Source organism: Pithys albifrons, chromosome 6, assembly GCF_047495875.1.
Source record: "Pithys albifrons albifrons isolate INPA30051 chromosome 6, PitAlb_v1, whole genome shotgun sequence".
NCBI classification, from domain to species: Eukaryota; Metazoa; Chordata; class Aves; order Passeriformes; family Thamnophilidae; genus Pithys; species Pithys albifrons.
In genome coordinates, this window is record NC_092463.1 from 48,925,460 (window position 1) to 48,941,805 (window position 16,346).

Below are 16,346 nucleotides of genomic sequence, written 5' to 3' on the forward strand. Positions count from 1 at the left end.
AAAACTTTTGTGCAACTGCCAACTATTTATGTTTGTTAAGATTCCTCTATTTGTTTCCAATTAGGATCCTAACTAACTGCCTTTTTGTTCTCTTTCCTTTTTCTCTTCTTTCCTTTTCTTGTCCATCTGCCTTTCTTGAACAGTGAAGAGGTAAGTGTGTCTTGCTGGGGTTTTTCCTTTAGTGTTGCTCATGGCATCAGTCCTGGCTTCCCCATTCCTCCTTAGGAAAATCAGCTGTTCTGTGTGTGTGTGAAGAATGCTTCATGGTAAGGTTTTTCTGCTGACTCCTCCTGATAAACATGGGAAAGAAAAGAAAAATCCCTTTTGAAAGACTTTTCTTTCTCCTGGATTGGAGTTAGATGCCTTTTTCCCTCCATTCCTGCTTCCCCAGTCAGCCATGAGATGGTGCTGGGAAGGTGGTGGTCCAGACCCACCATCCAGCCCTTGGCCTAGCATCCTCTTCTCCTTCCCCACATGTAGCACTTCATTTTCTACCCACTGAGCACTGCCAAATCACTTCTCAAAGGCAATCCAGGCAGACCTGGATCCAGGGGAGTGTAAGCAGAGTGGAGGTTGCATTTTTAGTAAGTTTTCCCTGGCTTCTCACAGAACCAGGTGGGGCTGGAGGCAGCTGGAGAAACACAGATTGGGCGGATTGTTCATGGCTTTGTCACTCCACATTTCCTCTTACAAATTGCTCCATCCTTCATCTCTCCTTGGCATCTCCCCATATGTCTGAAACACCACAAGCTCAAGCTTGTTCTCACTGAGAGAAAAGAGGATGTCAGGGACACACAGAAAATCCACAATATGGTGCTGATCTCCAAGTGCTTTTATTCCCCATCAAACCCAGAACTTCCAGAAAAGGCTGTGAGGGCACTCTTTGCTAAGGTACCAGTTTTCAGATGAAGAATAAGCCCTGGGCTGACAGCACTCAAGGGATCTGAGTATCTGCTGGTTAATGGTGTGTTGCATCTCTGAACTGGATGCCTTTCCTGGGCAGAGCCCTCCAGTCCTGTCAGGAGGGCCTTGGCACCATTTGCATATGCAGGACATGCCAGCTTTTTTACATTTCTTTCTGCACATCCTTATCCACTTCCTCCTCTGTGCAGCACAGACTCACACCCAAGTGCTGCTTTCTACCCCCCACCTCTCAGCATGTCAGATGCAATGTTTTTTGCCTGTGCCAGCCCAACTCAGCCTTGCCTGGTCTTCTGGGCAACGTGCTGAGGAAACAGCTGAAATGCAGAAGTTGTGGCTTCTTCTATAAATAGGATTCCTGTTGCTGCTGTTCCAGCACATGACAGGTACAGAAGAGAAGCCTGTAGTTATGTCTGTCTTCCAGTTGTGATGAACCCTCCTTTCAGCATCACTTGCACTGGGTCTTTTCAGCTCCAAGAAATTACATAGCCTTCATGTTTTCATGTGCCTGGCTGTCCTCACTGGAGTGTCAGAAGGACCTGTGCCATGGACAGCTCAGAAAGACATCGTACAGCTCCTGAGTGCCCAGAGACATTGGGGCCATTAGCTTGAACACAAAGTAAAACACACATCTGAGTGAAAAGGAAATTAGAAAAAAGGCTAAAAATACCAAGAAGCCAAGTTTGCAGTTACATTTTATATGCATATTCAAGTTCATCACCCTTGTTATCTTTTCGTGAGGCAGTTTGTATGTCTTAGCTATCTGAGGTTGGCAAAGCTGGGTTCAGCAGGGAGCCTCTTCCTTGAGTGCCACTGGTTTAGGGACCAATGTCGACCTGTCCATCCTGGCTGGATGTCCTTAGTGGACTGTGGAGTTGCATGGGGAAGGGCAATGGAAAGGGAAATGGGCACCTGATAACCTGCTTCTCTCTTCTTTCTTTCACTTGCAGAAAAAAAGGAGGGCAGCCACTGCCCGTCGGCAGCACCTGAAGGTATGTGACACTGCTGTGGCTGTGCAATGTGTACGCCAACCATCCCATCTCCCATCCCAAGCCACCCAACTCACAGCACTCCCACTCCCAGAAGAAGCCATGATGCACAATATGGGGGCCTCACACTCCACTCTTTACTGGATCCCACCAGTATCCCTTACTTTGATATGGTGGTATTGATGGGAACTCCCCAGGCTGTTTCTCCATCAGGGCTCCCACTCCCTTGTCAACCCCGTTGCCCTCCTCCCTTGCCTCTACCCTGCACTGACGATTGTCCTGCTGCCTTCCAGAGTGCTATGCTCCAGCTTGCTGTCACTGAAATAGAAAAAGAAGCAGCTGCTAAAGAAGTGGAAAAGCAAAACTACCTGGCAGAGCATTGCCCTCCTCTGTCACTCCCAGGATCTATGCAGGAACTTCAGGTAAAGACTTCTTTAACTCTTTCACAGTGAAGGAGGAGAAAAGATTTGACTCCATCAGTCAGCCTGGTGGATGGATCTAGATTGGCCTTCCTATCTTGACCCTCTTCTTCCTGGAGCTGGATGGATGTGGAACTGGCTTGAGAGGCAGATGTAGTCTTTCTGCAAAAAGAAAGGGATCTGGCAGGTGTGCAAGATGTGTTTCTAATGATGTGTTGAGGCAGCATTTCCGTGAAGACAGCAGCATGGAGATTAGGAGCTGGCTGACAAGTCACCCTTTGCCATCTAGTCTTGACCCCATGTAGTCTTCTGGACTGAAACCTTTCAGAGCCAGAGTGATCAGGAGTGAGGAATCCTATGCAGGTCCTAGCATTCAAACTCCCTGTCTGCTTTCCTCCCAGGAGCTGTGCAAAAAGCTTCATGCCAAGATAGAGTCAGTGGATGAGGAGAGGTATGACACAGAAGTGAAGCTACAGAAGACTAACAAGGAGGTGAGTTTCCCCTGGAACCATCCTTCAGGGAGTCTCCATCCCATTCTGCATGCCTCCCTGCACTGCTTGAGTCTGTCTCATGAAACTCATGCCCTGTTCTCTGTCTCTGCCGCCCTCATTTCACCCCTCCACAGCTGGAAGACTTGAGCCAGAAACTCTTTGACCTGCGTGGCAAGTTCAAGAGACCGCCCTTGCGCAGGGTGCGCATGTCCGCTGATGCGATGCTGCGGGCCCTGCTGGGCTCCAAGCACAAGGTCTGCATGGACCTCCGAGCCAACCTGAAGCAAGTGAAGAAGGAGGACACTGAGAAGGTATTCCTTCCCTCTCACCTGTGCCCGTACCAGGAGTTGGTCCCCATTCTTCAGGGCTCACACCGCCCTGTGTGATAGACAGGGCTGAGAGTGAGTCTTTCTCTGTAATGTTTTTCCTACTCAGTATTTCCTCCTCTGGCACCCATGATGTTGAAACAGGAGGGTGCAGTTCAAAAAGATGTATAGCACGGGTGGAACTGGGTCCTCTAGCTGACATGGGTGTTTCCCTGGGTGTACGGATGAGGGGCCCTGCCTAAATGGGTTCTTACCCTGGGAGGCAGCATTCACACCAACTTGACCATCTCTTCCCCAGGAGAAGGATCTTCGCGATGTCGGTGACTGGAGAAAGAACATTGAGGAGAAGTCTGGCATGGAGGGCAGAAAGAAGATGTTCGAGGCTGGCGAGTCCTAAGCATCTGCCTCTCCACACCTGTCCTCCTCTCCCTGCTGTCCCCGCTGCCCTGCCAGGCTCAGGGGCATTGACTGGGTGACAGTCCTCTCTAGTTTTGTGTAGAGCTGCGTTGTGGCACCAGTGATGTAAATAAAGCTGTGGTGGGAGAGGTGGATGTTACCTGCCTGGGTGGCCAGACCCTGACTCATGACATGGTGCCAGCAGGGTCTGTGCCCCAAGGTGGGGGTCCTGGTGGGGACAGGGAGGCTTTGACGGGGGCTGTGCTGTGGGGTGTGGGGACTTCTCTCATGTTGGTCCCCCTCCAAAGCTGGGAATGCTCATGCTTTGGCAAAGAGACAAAAAGATAACAGTCCAAGCCCCAAGAGGTGTTGTAGAACCTCAACCCATGACGGCATCAGCAGGAAGCCATGGTGAAGGAGCAGAGCACAGAAGGGAGGGGAGGGGTGACAGCTACAGAAGCAAGTCCTTGGCTCCAGTGGGCTTTGGGAGATTCAAACTCAGCACAACCTTGACAGCATCTGTGGCAACACCCTGGGACCAATGCAGGGTAGGGTGCTATGGTTTAGGGTGGGATGGGCAGCTCGGTGAGTGGTGCCTCTCCTGCCATAGTCTGTGCCCCCTTCTTTCCTTTTGGGTTAACCCAGCACTTCCAAGTTCCTAGCTGCCATCAGGTAAAACCTTAAGTCAGTCTCAATGTGGTTTTTTTTTTTTTTAAAAAGACCACCGCCCCTCAATTCACCTTCTCCCATCCCCCCAAACCTCAGCCCATGAAGTTTCCGGCACAGCTCACTTCTGCTGAGCACAGGAAAAGCGAAACAGCGGCAGCACCCTTGCACTGGAGCTGTCCATGTGGCTGCCGTGCCAGCCAGGAGAGATGTCAGACTCGGAGGGGTGCCAGGAGGGTGCAGAAGGCATGAGCCAAGTGGGAGATGAATCCCTTGAGAGGAGTGAGAGGTGAGGTTTGGGGACACCACAGCTGCCTTCCAGTCCTGGAACTGGGAGACTGGGAAACAGGGAGGGCAATGGTGGGCAAGGAGGATATGCAACCAAAACAGTGATGACCCATGGGCTTTTGACAAGCTTCTCCAGCTAGTGAGAGACTTAGATTTCCTAAAGGTCTCACCCCCTTTGAACTTCAAAGCCCTTGGAAGGGGGTTGATCAAAGGGGGAATAACAGCTCCAGAAGCAGGGAAGCTCATTGAGGGGTCTGGTCACCTGGACCTGCTCCATAGCTGAAATCAGCCCCATCTCTAAGACCAGTGGGTGGTCTCCTCTCCTTGCTGGGCACATCTGATTTCTTGCTATATGCTCTAGGTCTCTAGTCAAATTAACCTGGCAATAATTCAGGCGAGATGCTGATGCCTAAAGTTTCTGCAAAATAGGTTTTATATCTCCCTGTGCCTCCACTCTGCTTTATAGCTTTATCAGTAGAGACTGTAAAATTTGGGGTCTGTTCACTCCAATGCAGACAGCTTTTCACGGGGGCTAAAAGAAGACATCAGTAGCCGCGACCACACCTCTCTGTGGTGGGGGCAGACAGATAAAGTGCATCGCCCAGTACTCAGATTTGGACTGGATTCAGCCTGAACATCCAGGGAGCTTAGGAGATTCCCTGATTTTTCACCTCCAGCTTCAAAGCTTGCATTAGCATTTTCCCCCAAGGCTTCTGAGAGCCAGCACAGCTAATGTTGTCAGGAAAAAAACCCCTGGAGTGACAATGAGAGGAGAAAGGTGTGTCATCTCCTGTCATTAGTGGTTTGCACTAAGTGTTTCGGCTGACACCTGACAGCAATTAGCCTTCGCTAAAGATTTGACTTGAAGCTTCAAAAGGTGCTGGAAGGCTCTGTGTATGACTCTCTGCTGAAACAAAGGGAAGTCTTGGCTTCTGGGGCAGCACAGGGGTTTCCTCAGTACTGGGATCTATTGATTGCTGTATTGCCTCTAGCCTGGCTGTCCTCCACTGCAGGTTCAGCTCACCTTGCAGTAGCAAGGAGCAGATGCTGTACGTGGCCCAAGGCAATCAAACCTTTCTGCTCCCCTCTTGCTGAAATAGATGCAGGTACACTGGTGCAGGCACGGCCACCAGTGGGTTTGCTGGTAGGGCAGGGGCAGCTTGTTCCCTTTTCTGTTTCCTGCTGGGGTTTCCGCTAAATAAGAGGCTGTCTGGAGGAGTCTGTTCTGTAGCACTCAGACCCTTACAGCCTTTAGAAACATATTTTAAAAGAGTGTATGTGAACACTGACAGCAGTGTGGTGCATCCCTTCCTCTCTAGCTGCATGTCTTTTAGAACCTTAAAGAAATAGGAAACTTGATGGCAAACATAGTGAGTAAAAATAAGTTCCTCTTTTTTTAAACATGGAGAGAATTACTTTCCCTCACAATTTGTGTAATAGTTTCATGTGCAGCTTTAAATTTCTCGTGCTTTTACTTGTGCTATTTGAACACTTGCTAGACTGATGAGTTCCACACCCAAAATGGAGAAAGGAAGTGTTTACTTGCTTTTTGGCACTACCTTGTCTCACCCTGTGGTTAGCTCAGCTCTCTGATCTTCTCTCCTTGATGACAAAGGTCTTTTCAAGCTGACCTGTGTATGGATGGAGTCAGGACACTGCTCCTAAGACAGCCTAAAGCATGATGGAGGTGTGAGCAGTGAATCTTGTGATGGAGCTGCCAGGAAAGTAAATCCCAAGGCTCCTGGGTATAAAGGCAGAGTGGGATGTGTTGGAAGAAAACTATGAGTGCTGGTCTATTTAACTGTGTCCAGTGTATATAGAAGAGGAGCTTGCATTAGAAAATGTCCTAGAAGTCTTAATTTGAACATAGCCTACTCCGTTTCCCCATTAAAACTGGGACATGCTGGCTAAGTCCTGCTGATGACAGTGTAACACTACTTAAACCAGACTGGCATTATGTTCTCTTCCATGAATCAGAATTGCTGTATAGGAAACTGTTGCAGTGTGAGCCTTTCCAACTAAGCGAGTAACTGGGGGGAGCTCTGGGGAGGTGGCTGCTTGGGTTGTCTTGCCCTGATGGTGGGAAGTTGGGAGCCCAGTATGTACTGGGTCTGTTACTCAGAGCTCTTTCCATAAGGCTCTGGAGGCTTCAGGTATCCCCCAACCTTAGTTCCTACGGCAGTGTCCATCCCTACAGCTTGCACTGTACTCTGCAGGATATCTGCACCTGAGAGACAGCACAGCTCATGAAGCAGATTTCTCTTGTCTGTGGGCTCTGAGATGAGATTCGCTCTTCTTCTTCCTTCTGGGGTTTCCCACCCCATGAGCTGCCGGGAGCCCTTGGCAGCCCATGTATGGTCACTGCCTGGGGAGAGGCTCTGCTGTGCCAGCAAGCCTCAGGCATTTCCTTGCCATGTCTATCCCCAGCTGTCTTGAATTCTCCAGATCCTTAGAGGACTCTCAAGGGTCTGTGCTAAAATGACTGCTGTTGCTAAGCATACCCATGACTGGAAGGAGGTTTTCTGGGAAAACTGATACTTGAAGAGTCTTTGTAGATTCCTTGGGGGCAGGATGGAGGGATGCTGATCCCTGTTCAGGTCACAGTTTGACCCAGCTGGGCTCATTAAAGTGGAAAAATAGTAGGGAAATGAACAGGGGAGGGCCAGATGGATTATTTAATGAGGCTGGGTTATACTTATGGTTTCCAAATTGGATATAGGTGCTCTGGCAGTGGCATTAGGAGTAAAGAACTGTCTCTAATTATAGGAGGTATCAGGTGCCTTCACTGTCCTTTTCTTCTTGGAGGAAAAAATAAATTAAGCCTGGCATGCCTTGCCTTGCCTCTCAGCTTATTTTACCATGTAAATCTATGAGTTTGGAGGAGTGTGTGTTAAAGCAAGGGATTGCCCAGCAGCCTTCATTTGAATTTTACTTTTTTTTGAAAAAACACAGAAGACTCTCTGCTGGCTGGAAAGCGGGCTGTTTTGAAACTCTTGGTGTGCAGTCTGGCTCTGAAGCTTGTGGGAATCCATTGCCCCTGGATTTTGTAGGGTGAACTTACTTCAGAAGATTTAGGGCTTTTCCCAAAATCTGAAAACCCCTGCAGTAAGTGGAAGGGCTGGCTGTGCAGCAGGAAGTGCTTAACCTTGGCATGCCCTGGGAATCCTGGGCCCCTCTGCTTTGACCTGCCTGGGAGGGGCTATGCCCACTCACCAGGAACAGGTGAGGGAGGGCTTTGCTCCCCCAGCTTGCACAGAAGCTTTGACCTCCTACAGCTGCAATTCCCATTCCCTTAATATGAGTCCAACTAACTCATCAGGCTGACTCTTCAGGCTGACTGAGGAGGTGCTTTGGCATTCTTGGAAGCCAAATGTATGGGGAATGGATTCTCACAGGGTGATTCTGTTCCAAAGTCTTTCTTAAGGAGAAACCTTGAGGATGTACATCAATGCAAGGAAGACACGGAGTTATATTTGTATGATTGGGACTCATAGGTCTCAGGTCGTGTTCTGGATCATGGTCATCTGGTATATGGGTCAAAAGTATGTCCTAGGAGGTGCTGCCCATTCTGGGAAAGCAGCTGTCCTGCATGGCATGACTTTGGTAGGATGTGTACTAGAGAAGTACCTAGAATGCCCAACTAAGGCCAGGGTGTCACCATGGTGGGTGCTCAGTGCCTATCCTGATGGCCTACTGCTTCAGGGAAAAGAGGACAGGTTAACGCTACTGCAAGGCTAGACAGCTGAGGCTGAGATGTTTTGAAAGGGGAAGTGGTGCTCTAACTGTAGAACTTGCCCACTGTATATTTAGTACCCAGAAGAGGTAGTTTCCTATGGGACCTGTGTGACATCTGCTGGGCCTTGGCAGCTGTCTTAGGTAACCCCAGGCATCATCAGTGGTGTTTGACACCTATGTTTAGGATCCAAATTCCTCCCTGATTTCCCAGTATCATCTAGGAAACAAAGGCCACTAGTGAGGCCCTGCTCTTCTGAGGCTTGGCCAGGTATCTCAGAGTCCTCAGCCTGCCTGCATGTTCCACAGAGGCTCAGTCATCAGTGGGTTAACCAGCCCTGCTTGGAGCCCATGTATGTTTTCCTTGCCAGTGTATCCATTCTAACACACACCAGATGTGTGAGGCAGCCATTGGGGTGTCTTAATCCCAGGTTTCGGCACTCAGAGTTGTCTTTCTCATGAGCCTGTCTGCAGTGGCTTTCACTTGTGCAGCCCATATTCTCTGCAGGAGAATTTGCGCCAAGGCAGGGTGAAATATCTTCTGTTATTTGCTGCTTTAAACAAGGCCCTCCTGGGATGATCTGCTGGGACTTGCATCTTCAGTCATGTGAGGAGAGAATCAAACACAGGAACTACTTGGGTTCACCCTGTCTCAGAGGAGCAGTGGTGGTTTGTAGAAGCCTGGTGCATCTGGTAACTGTCCAAGGAATACCTGAGTAAAGATGGACATACATGAGCAAACCCAGCTGGATATATTAATGAATAGAATTGGCAGTCAGTGGGCTTCTGTTAGCTTGGTTGGTGACTTGCAACTTGCATCCAATGGGCTGAAAACTTGAGGACATCTGGGGGCAACTAATCTGAGATGTGCAAGACTTGGTTTAGTTGAAGCTCAGTTTATTTATTTGGATTTCTTTTGCTGTTGCACAGATGTGCGGGCCCAAATGCTTTTGCCAGTGTACATCAGCACCATCCCTCTGCCTGCCATAATGCTGTGTCAGTTTGCATCAGCTGGAGGTCTTTGGTTCTTTGGCTTACACGCTCATTTTGAAAATATATTTATTCTTAGGAATTAATTCTGCATTACCAAGGAGCCTCCCTCCCAGCTCTAGGTATCTGTTGCTTGCTGCAGCTGCATAGACAGTATGTGTAATGCCTTTTATCAAGTCCTTGCCAGATAGTTTGGAAAATACAATCTCTTCTTCTGCACTTGTGCATGTTTGGGCTTTTCTGCTGCAGAAGCAGTATCCTTTCCAGTGCAAGCTTGCTTCGGAGCTATTAGCATTGACAAACCCTGAACTATTGACAGACCCCAAGCAATTGTGGCTGCCAACTATTTGGAAGGAGTAAAGTTCTCCACAAATAAAATTGGTGGCAATAATAATTTCCTCTTAAAATAAGTGCCTCCTTGCAGTTGTCACATAGCTTCGTGTAACATTAGCTGACAGCATTGTACCTGAGCTGAGCTGTCTTGAAGGGCAGACTAATGTAATACACAGACTATGCACCCCTGTTCTGGTGGGACTTCTCCCTTCTTAGGGAGGCATTTGACTTTTCTGCTGCATCTCCATGCCAGTGCCATCTTCCTGCATACAGCCTTCACTGCGCTTTGTGCAAAACAGGCTCATCTTAGCTCTTTCTTGGGCCCCACTTAACGAAGGCACGTGTCTTCAAGCTTTTTGGATACATGATGATACTTTTGTGGTCCCTTTCAAAACAGCTCCTACTTTTTGCCCACCTTAGCAAGAGAGACATGGATGGATATTGGCATGCTGATATTAGATGCCTTTTCCCAAGACAAGGAACGACTGGAAGTCAGGGTATAGCTTGGAAGCAGGAACTGTCAGAGAGTGCTTGGGAGTTCCTTATTATTCATTTAGTTTACTCTGGCCCCAAGTAAAGTAACCAGCCCAACACTGTAAATTAGAGATTAAGTAGTGGTTGCTAAAACTGCTGGTGTTGCACAACGTGCTGCTACATCAGAGCCTCTAACCAGCTGCGGATGAGCTAATAAGTTTGTATTGATCAGAAGCAGTATTTTGCTTCTTGAAAGCTATGTGGTCAGCAGAACAGCATGGCTTGAAAGGACTGCACTTCTGCAGGGGTACTGTCTTGCAAGTCTATCAACAAAATGTGTTACTTGGCTTTGGGTGATGCTTAAACATGTCACACAGGTGCCACTTGGTGAAGGAAGGTGGTGCCTCTATCACAGGTTGTGTCCCCTTATACCCAATGTGGGAGATGTCTGAAGGCGGCTTCAGATGCCCAGTGCACATGTAGTCCACCTAGAAAAAGACCACTACATTTATGTTAAATAGACATTCGAAATTCAAATTCATTCAGCAGTTTTCCAAACCTTGGTGAGGAGAGACTAGTGACAAGGCAATGTGATGTTATAAGACAGCTTTTCTTAGACATTTCCTACAGTGTCTGCCGGGGGAGGACAACCTCTTGGCAGCAGTTGCCAATAGCTTATCCATCCTGGCTCGAGTCCTTTGTCCTGCTTTTTGGCCCTGCAGTGGAGAAGCATCCCAAAGAGATGGAGTGTGTCTCCTCGGGGCCAGTAGTTATCCTCTTGTCCTGTAATGACCCTCCTGCATAGGATGGGAGTGTCTTATCGGCAGTCATTGTTTTGTCTTCCTGTCTCTTTCCCAACAGCTTTGTTGATTTAACCTAATATGTAGATACGGTGCACAGTATCAGTAATGACTCTGGCTTGACATGCTGGACCAGCTGCACTCCTCCCGGGCCTGGTTGAGTCACTTGGCCTTGGCCTGGAAAACTTGGATGGTGGCTCACTTCAATGGCTCAGGTGGTATCTCACTATTTGCACAGCACTTACCACAACAGGGGCTCAGATCTCCTTTAACTATGCTGGGCTACCCAGTTAATGCTTCTCTCCTTCCTCTGTTTTTTAAATCCATCCTTTGTTCTTGTTTGTATCACCCCTGAAACAAAAGCCCTCTTCTCTTACAGTGCTTGTAAGCTTGCATTTCCCCCTCTCACTGATAAATGAAGCAAACCCTTGGGATTTTAGGTTTATGGAAATACTCATTAAGTTCCCCAGGAAGAGTCCCTTTTCCATTCAGCGTAAGGGTGAGAGGTAGCAGTGTGGTAGAGGAAGAAGGACGCTCCTTCTAGATCTGGCTTCTGACTTCCTCTCATTTCTGCCTCTTTGGATGTTATAGGAAGAATGTCATCATTGATCCCATGCCAAATATTTCAGACTTAGTATGACACAGCGTTTGTTGACTCCTTGGACCCAGCCCACAATTATACATGTTCTTCATGGTGCTCCTCTGAGTGTGTGGGCCTGCCAAAATCTCTGAGTCAAGACAGCTCCTGACTACAGCACCCCCTCCTTGAACACCCATGGGGTCATACATTGCCTTTGGAATATCCTCTCCCGACTCATGGCCAGGGCAGAGGAAGGCTTGCTGGGGAGTATCATTGGGACTGGACTCCTTTCCCTGCACCCTGAGGTAATTGCACAGGCGAGGTGCCCTGCCCTCCTGTCAATACACTTCTGGCACTTGTAATGAGCTGTTCTGGTGTGAAGGAGACAACATGCTGCTTTTGGCTGCTAAATGTGCTGTTTCCTTGGGATTATCTCTGACTGCCTGTTTTGGTCTCTCTTTGGCTGCCCAAAAATGCGTGCTGGCAGAGTAGGCTGGACTGAGTTAAGTGGGAATTTGGGGTGAAGATGAGGTGGGCAAACCCTATCCATCAGGTTAATATGTAAACCACACCATCTATGCACCTGACGTACCAAATGGTGTGCCCCTTTTCCTGAGCTGGGGCTCCTGAGGGGCTGAGCAAATGCGGATGTCTGCCAGGCTGGTTTCAAAGTGGGGGTTGCATGTGCATGGTGAAGAGAGGCTGGTGAGTTGCTGGGATAGGGAGAGAGGTTTGTGATGGCAGAGGGAAAGATGCCTCACTTAAAAGACAAGCCAGAGACCCGCCATCTACTCCAATGTCCTAGAGGGGCTGCTAGTGGAAGCACAGCATCTCCATCTGAGGTAGGATTCTTAGTCCTTGCTGAAGATGTGAGGCTGTTCCTGCTAGAACATCTTCTCAGGGTGGGATCCCACCACTAACATGTAGGCCTGGACTTCTGGAAACCATGGTGGCAGATGATGGCACTCATAAAAGACTGGTCCTCACAGCAACTGTACTTTGGGGCTTATGCTGACAGTGCTTTACATCCCAGCAATATTGGAGAGAATTGCTTGAGCTGCATTTCCTCACTAGCAGGACTAGAATATTTTTGCTTTTTTTTCCCCCTAGACCATGTGTGAGCCTTCAACTGATTTTGCAATTAGTCCTACATAGCAGAGTGATAGTGTAATTGATGGGAACTGGTGCAGCCCTATCTCTCTGGGATTCCTGCCCTCTTTCTCACAGTGATGGAGACAGACTAGTTCTCTCTCCCAGCATCTCACCTTCTCTGCTTTCCATGCTGCTGAGAAGAGCTTTAGGCAACTCTCCAGTGCTATGCAATGTGTTCCTGGGTGCTCCAGGCACCTCAGGTCCTACTGTGGGATGCAGTTTTGCTGCAGAGATTTATGGTGGTTCTTGTAGCTTAAACTGTGCCAAAAAATAACAGATGAATTAATTCTTTGCTTCTTTTCCTGTGTCCACTGTACTCCTACTCACTTCCTGCTGGGATCAGGAGGTTTGTTTCTGTGAAAGGATACGAGCAGCTGTGGGACTGATGCTGACCTTACTGTTCTTGGATACATGGTGTGACTCAGACTGATGCATGTGGACTCGGCAGTTAGAGAGAGGAGAGAGGACCAAAGGCGCTTCTGTACTGCAAGGCGATGGTGTGAGATTTCTCCTGCACTGCTCTTTCTCTGTGGTCCTTTAGGCTCAGCCTTTGTGCCTTTGAATAGTAGGGTTACATGGTCCCTACCCCACAGAGATGGGCACAGTGACTCTGTCCGTCTGTCACTTGGTGTACAGTTCCTTCCCTTCTTGCAAGCTGTGGGTCCTGTTCTACTCTCCACTCCCTGTTGTCCTGCAGGACCCTACTGATGGTGGAGGAATCAGTATCTTGTCATATCTTGTATATCTCTCAAAGATGAAAGCCAAGGAGAGGAGTAGGAAGCCTTTCCCAGAGGTTGAGTAGCCCAAACACCTTGAAAAATTTTTCCAGGTGGAATTTAGTATCAGGAATTCCTCTCCCTGGGAGCAACACAGAGCTCAGCCTGTTGCAGTTAAGGAAACCCTTTCCTCACTGCTTCACTTCTGGTGTTTCCAAATTATCTTAACACCTCAGATCAGTAAGAGCTAATGTCATGGGTTTCATCATCCAAGCATGGTTTTTGTCAGTCCTGTTCACTGAAAGCCCCATCTCTGAGAGGCAGTCAGGCCTAGAATTGGGGTGGAACTCTGCCAAGTGCTTGCAAGACAAGGAGCTCCTGCTGGCATCCTTGAAGAGACAAACCCAGGTGTGGAGCTAAGGCTCTGTTGCTGAGGGAATTAATAGCTTTTTCCTCTGCCTATTTACACTAAGGATCTTGCCTCTGATAGGCAGCAGTGGGCCCTTGCCTCTTTCCCTCCCCACACCCAGCAAGCTGCTGACTTGTGGTGACAATGGCAGCATTCCTCCTTGCTGGTCCTTAGCTTGCTGCAGATTGCCTGTCATCTCTGCCTGAAATAAGTGTTGTGATTTCATTCAGCCCTGAGTTGTTGCTGGCCCATGGCTGGTACATCTCTGCCTGCCAGGTCTCCTTCAAGTTGCATCCTTGTCTGGCTTGGACCATGGGAGTCACTGGCAGGTTTGGGCAGATTCTCTCAAAAAAGAAAACCCTGTAGGTGCACACTTCATTTCAACTCTGGCCAGTTGTGATGAAGTCAATAGTAATGTTCACATGCTCAAACCTAATTACTCCTGCAAGCACTTGCATGGCTAGGATAAGCTCTTTTTCAGCAACAGAAAGCTTTTGTGGTGGATCTCTTGCAACTTCTCACCAAATTTAGAAAGAAAACTATGCAGTGTGATATCATCTGAGCAGCCCACAGGGTGAGGCCAGCATCAATGTCTGTTCTTCGTGGTTTTTTGTTGTTCATAATCACTTAGGCGATGCTTGGTAAATGTCTGCAGGCAAAAAAAGCTGTTTTAAACTGGAGAAACAGTGAAAAGGAGGGCAGGCACTTCCTTTTTTTTTTTTTTTAAATTGAGATCTCTGGGTGTATTTCATGGGCAACTTCCCATTTCAGCTTATCAGGTGTCAAGAAACATTTCTGAAGAAGGGATTGAAAGGAAGAAGGGATTGAAGGGATTGAAATGAGATGATGACAGGGATGGAAAGGAGAAGGAAGGTACGGGTCTAAGCAGGGTGATTCCACATAACTTCTCCCATATTGGAGACATCCAGAGAAATATGAAAGCCAGTTCCCATTTACCTTGGGGAACATGAGCATGCACCATAATGTGCAAATATAAGGCAGGACTGGAACTTGCCAGGTACAAGTCCAGGCACTTGTTGGTTTGGTGCAGCAGAAGATCTTTCCCCCCCAGAAAAGCACATGGGGACCAGGACATGCAGGTTAGGGAAAAAGACTCTTTTATTCTCCCCTGAGAGTACTCCCATGATGAAGTAGCATGAACAAGCATCTGAATGCATGGCAGATGGGCATTTTGTTTTAGCAGGTGGCAATGTTAGTCCTTCTTCAAACACTCACACACTTCTTTAATCTCCCGAAATATCAGTGTTTCATAGAGGCAAGCCAGATTTAGCCAGATTTTGTTCTTGCCCAATTTGATGGCTGGGAAAACTGAGGCATGGGAGAGTAAGTCACTTGGGCAGGTGAGAGGGAAGTTAGAGAGCAGAAGCAGGATGTATGCTGCTTGCCTCCCTGAGGCTTCCCCCAAAATGCAGCTGGTAGCACCATCCCAGGAGAAAATTTTTCTCTGGTGTGGCATTTCCCAGCACAAAGCCCATTTCGTATTAATCTGACTCTTGGTTCACCTTCGGGTGTGCGGAGGTGAAACCTTCATCCAAGACTTCTGCTGTGAATGGACCGGGAGTAATTTACAGCTCGTGGAGTCCAAGTTCCCAATCTGAATTTCTGCACTCTAGTCGCTTTGTGTAATCATGAAAACAACGGTAAAGGTGTGGAGAAAAAAAGAAAAGAAAAAAGAAGGCTCTCTGTGTGTGTATGTGTATGTGTGTGAGAGGATGAATAGGGTAAGGAGGAGGGGGCTGGAGAAGATGAAGGAGAGAAGAGACTCAAAGAGAGAAAAGAATCCCTCTCGCAGGGGAGCAGGGTGCACCGGGCTTTGTGCTGCGGGGCCCGCCGGCGGCTGCGCTCGCAGAAAATCTCCCGTGACACTTCCACGAGGCAGAGGGGGAGGAGGAGGAGGTAGAGGTGGAGGAGGCAAGCCGGGGGTGTGGAGCAGGGGGGGCTAGCAGAAACAAAAGGAAACCAGCTGCAGAACTTCCTGAAGGCGGAGAGGGGGCCGCGGGAGCGCGCAGTGCCGGGCGGCTGCCTGCGGCGCTGGGGAGGGGGCGGCAGCGGGACCCTGTCCGCCGCGCCTGTGGCCACCATGACCAGCGCGATCCTGAGGAGGAACTCCAGCAAGCAGGGCCTGCAGAACCTCATCAGGTGAGCGCCCACCTGCCCGCGGGGGACCCGGTCCCGGCTCCGGCTGGCGCTGCCGCTCCGAGGGGCGCGGGCGGGGGGCACCGGGGGGAAATAGGGAGCGTTTGCCGATACGACCATCTTCGTGTCCCTTTAAATCGTCTGAATTTCGTCCTCACCCGGATTTTCCAGCAGACCTGATGCGTTGGAAGGCAGGATAATAGATACCCCCCTCCTCCCCAAAAGCTGTATGAGAAAAGCAGATTTGAACTTACTGATGGCTTTTCCAGGAGCTCCCAACTGAAATAACTGAGCACAACTGCACTGTGACACTCACCTGAGCGGCTGGTTTCGCCCCATCCGCTCTCCGTGCAAGGGATGTCTCAGTACGTGTCTTTTTGTGTCTCCTGAGCGCTGAACGCTTCTGCCTAGAAGGATTTTTCTTTTCTTTTTTTTTTATTTTAGGACCTGTACATTGTGCACGCTGTGATGTGCATTTTCAGTTCAGAGATCAGAAATGGACCCTTT

General features: G+C 48.8%; 2 protein-coding genes across 3 annotated transcripts in view; both read left to right on the forward strand.

The window, feature by feature from the left end:
* The first annotated feature begins 1,874 nt into the window (after positions 1 to 1,874).
* Positions 1,875 to 3,702, forward strand: TNNI2 (troponin I2, fast skeletal type). Its single transcript, XM_071559488.1, has 5 exons — positions 1,875 to 1,913; positions 2,204 to 2,332; positions 2,731 to 2,820; positions 2,955 to 3,131; positions 3,445 to 3,702. The coding sequence occupies exons 2-5, from the start codon at positions 2,210 to 2,212 to the stop codon at positions 3,541 to 3,543; spliced, it is 489 nt and encodes a 162-aa protein (XP_071415589.1). The 5' UTR covers positions 1,875 to 1,913; positions 2,204 to 2,209; the 3' UTR covers positions 3,544 to 3,702.
* A 646-nt stretch (positions 3,703 to 4,348) lies between these two features.
* LSP1 (lymphocyte specific protein 1) overlaps positions 4,349 to 16,346 on the forward strand; it is a 50,137-nt gene continuing 38,139 nt past the window's right edge. The window contains exon 1 of one of the 2 annotated variants that reach the window (XM_071558802.1): positions 4,349 to 4,497. In XM_071558802.1, the coding sequence (XP_071414903.1) occupies positions 4,391 to 4,497 (107 nt within the window). In that variant the 5' untranslated portion in view covers positions 4,349 to 4,390. Of the gene's footprint in view, positions 4,498 to 15,626; positions 15,843 to 16,346 lie in introns of those variants that run through there. The other variant, XM_071558803.1, reaches the window with a different exon arrangement.

What these genes read in the sequence shown, in the direction of transcription:
- TNNI2 (XM_071559488.1), top strand. Translation starts at nt 2,210, where the DNA reads ATGCTCCAGCTTGCTGTCACTGAAATAGAAAAAGAAGCAGCTGCTAAA. An exon ending in GATCTATGCAGGAACTTCAG is followed by an intron (nt 2,333 to 2,730) that starts GTAAAGACTTCT and finishes CTTTCCTCCCAG; the next exon opens with GAGCTGTGCAAAAAGCTTCA. An exon ending in AGAAGGAGGACACTGAGAAG is followed by an intron (nt 3,132 to 3,444) that starts GTATTCCTTCCC and finishes TCTCTTCCCCAG; the next exon opens with GAGAAGGATCTTCGCGATGT.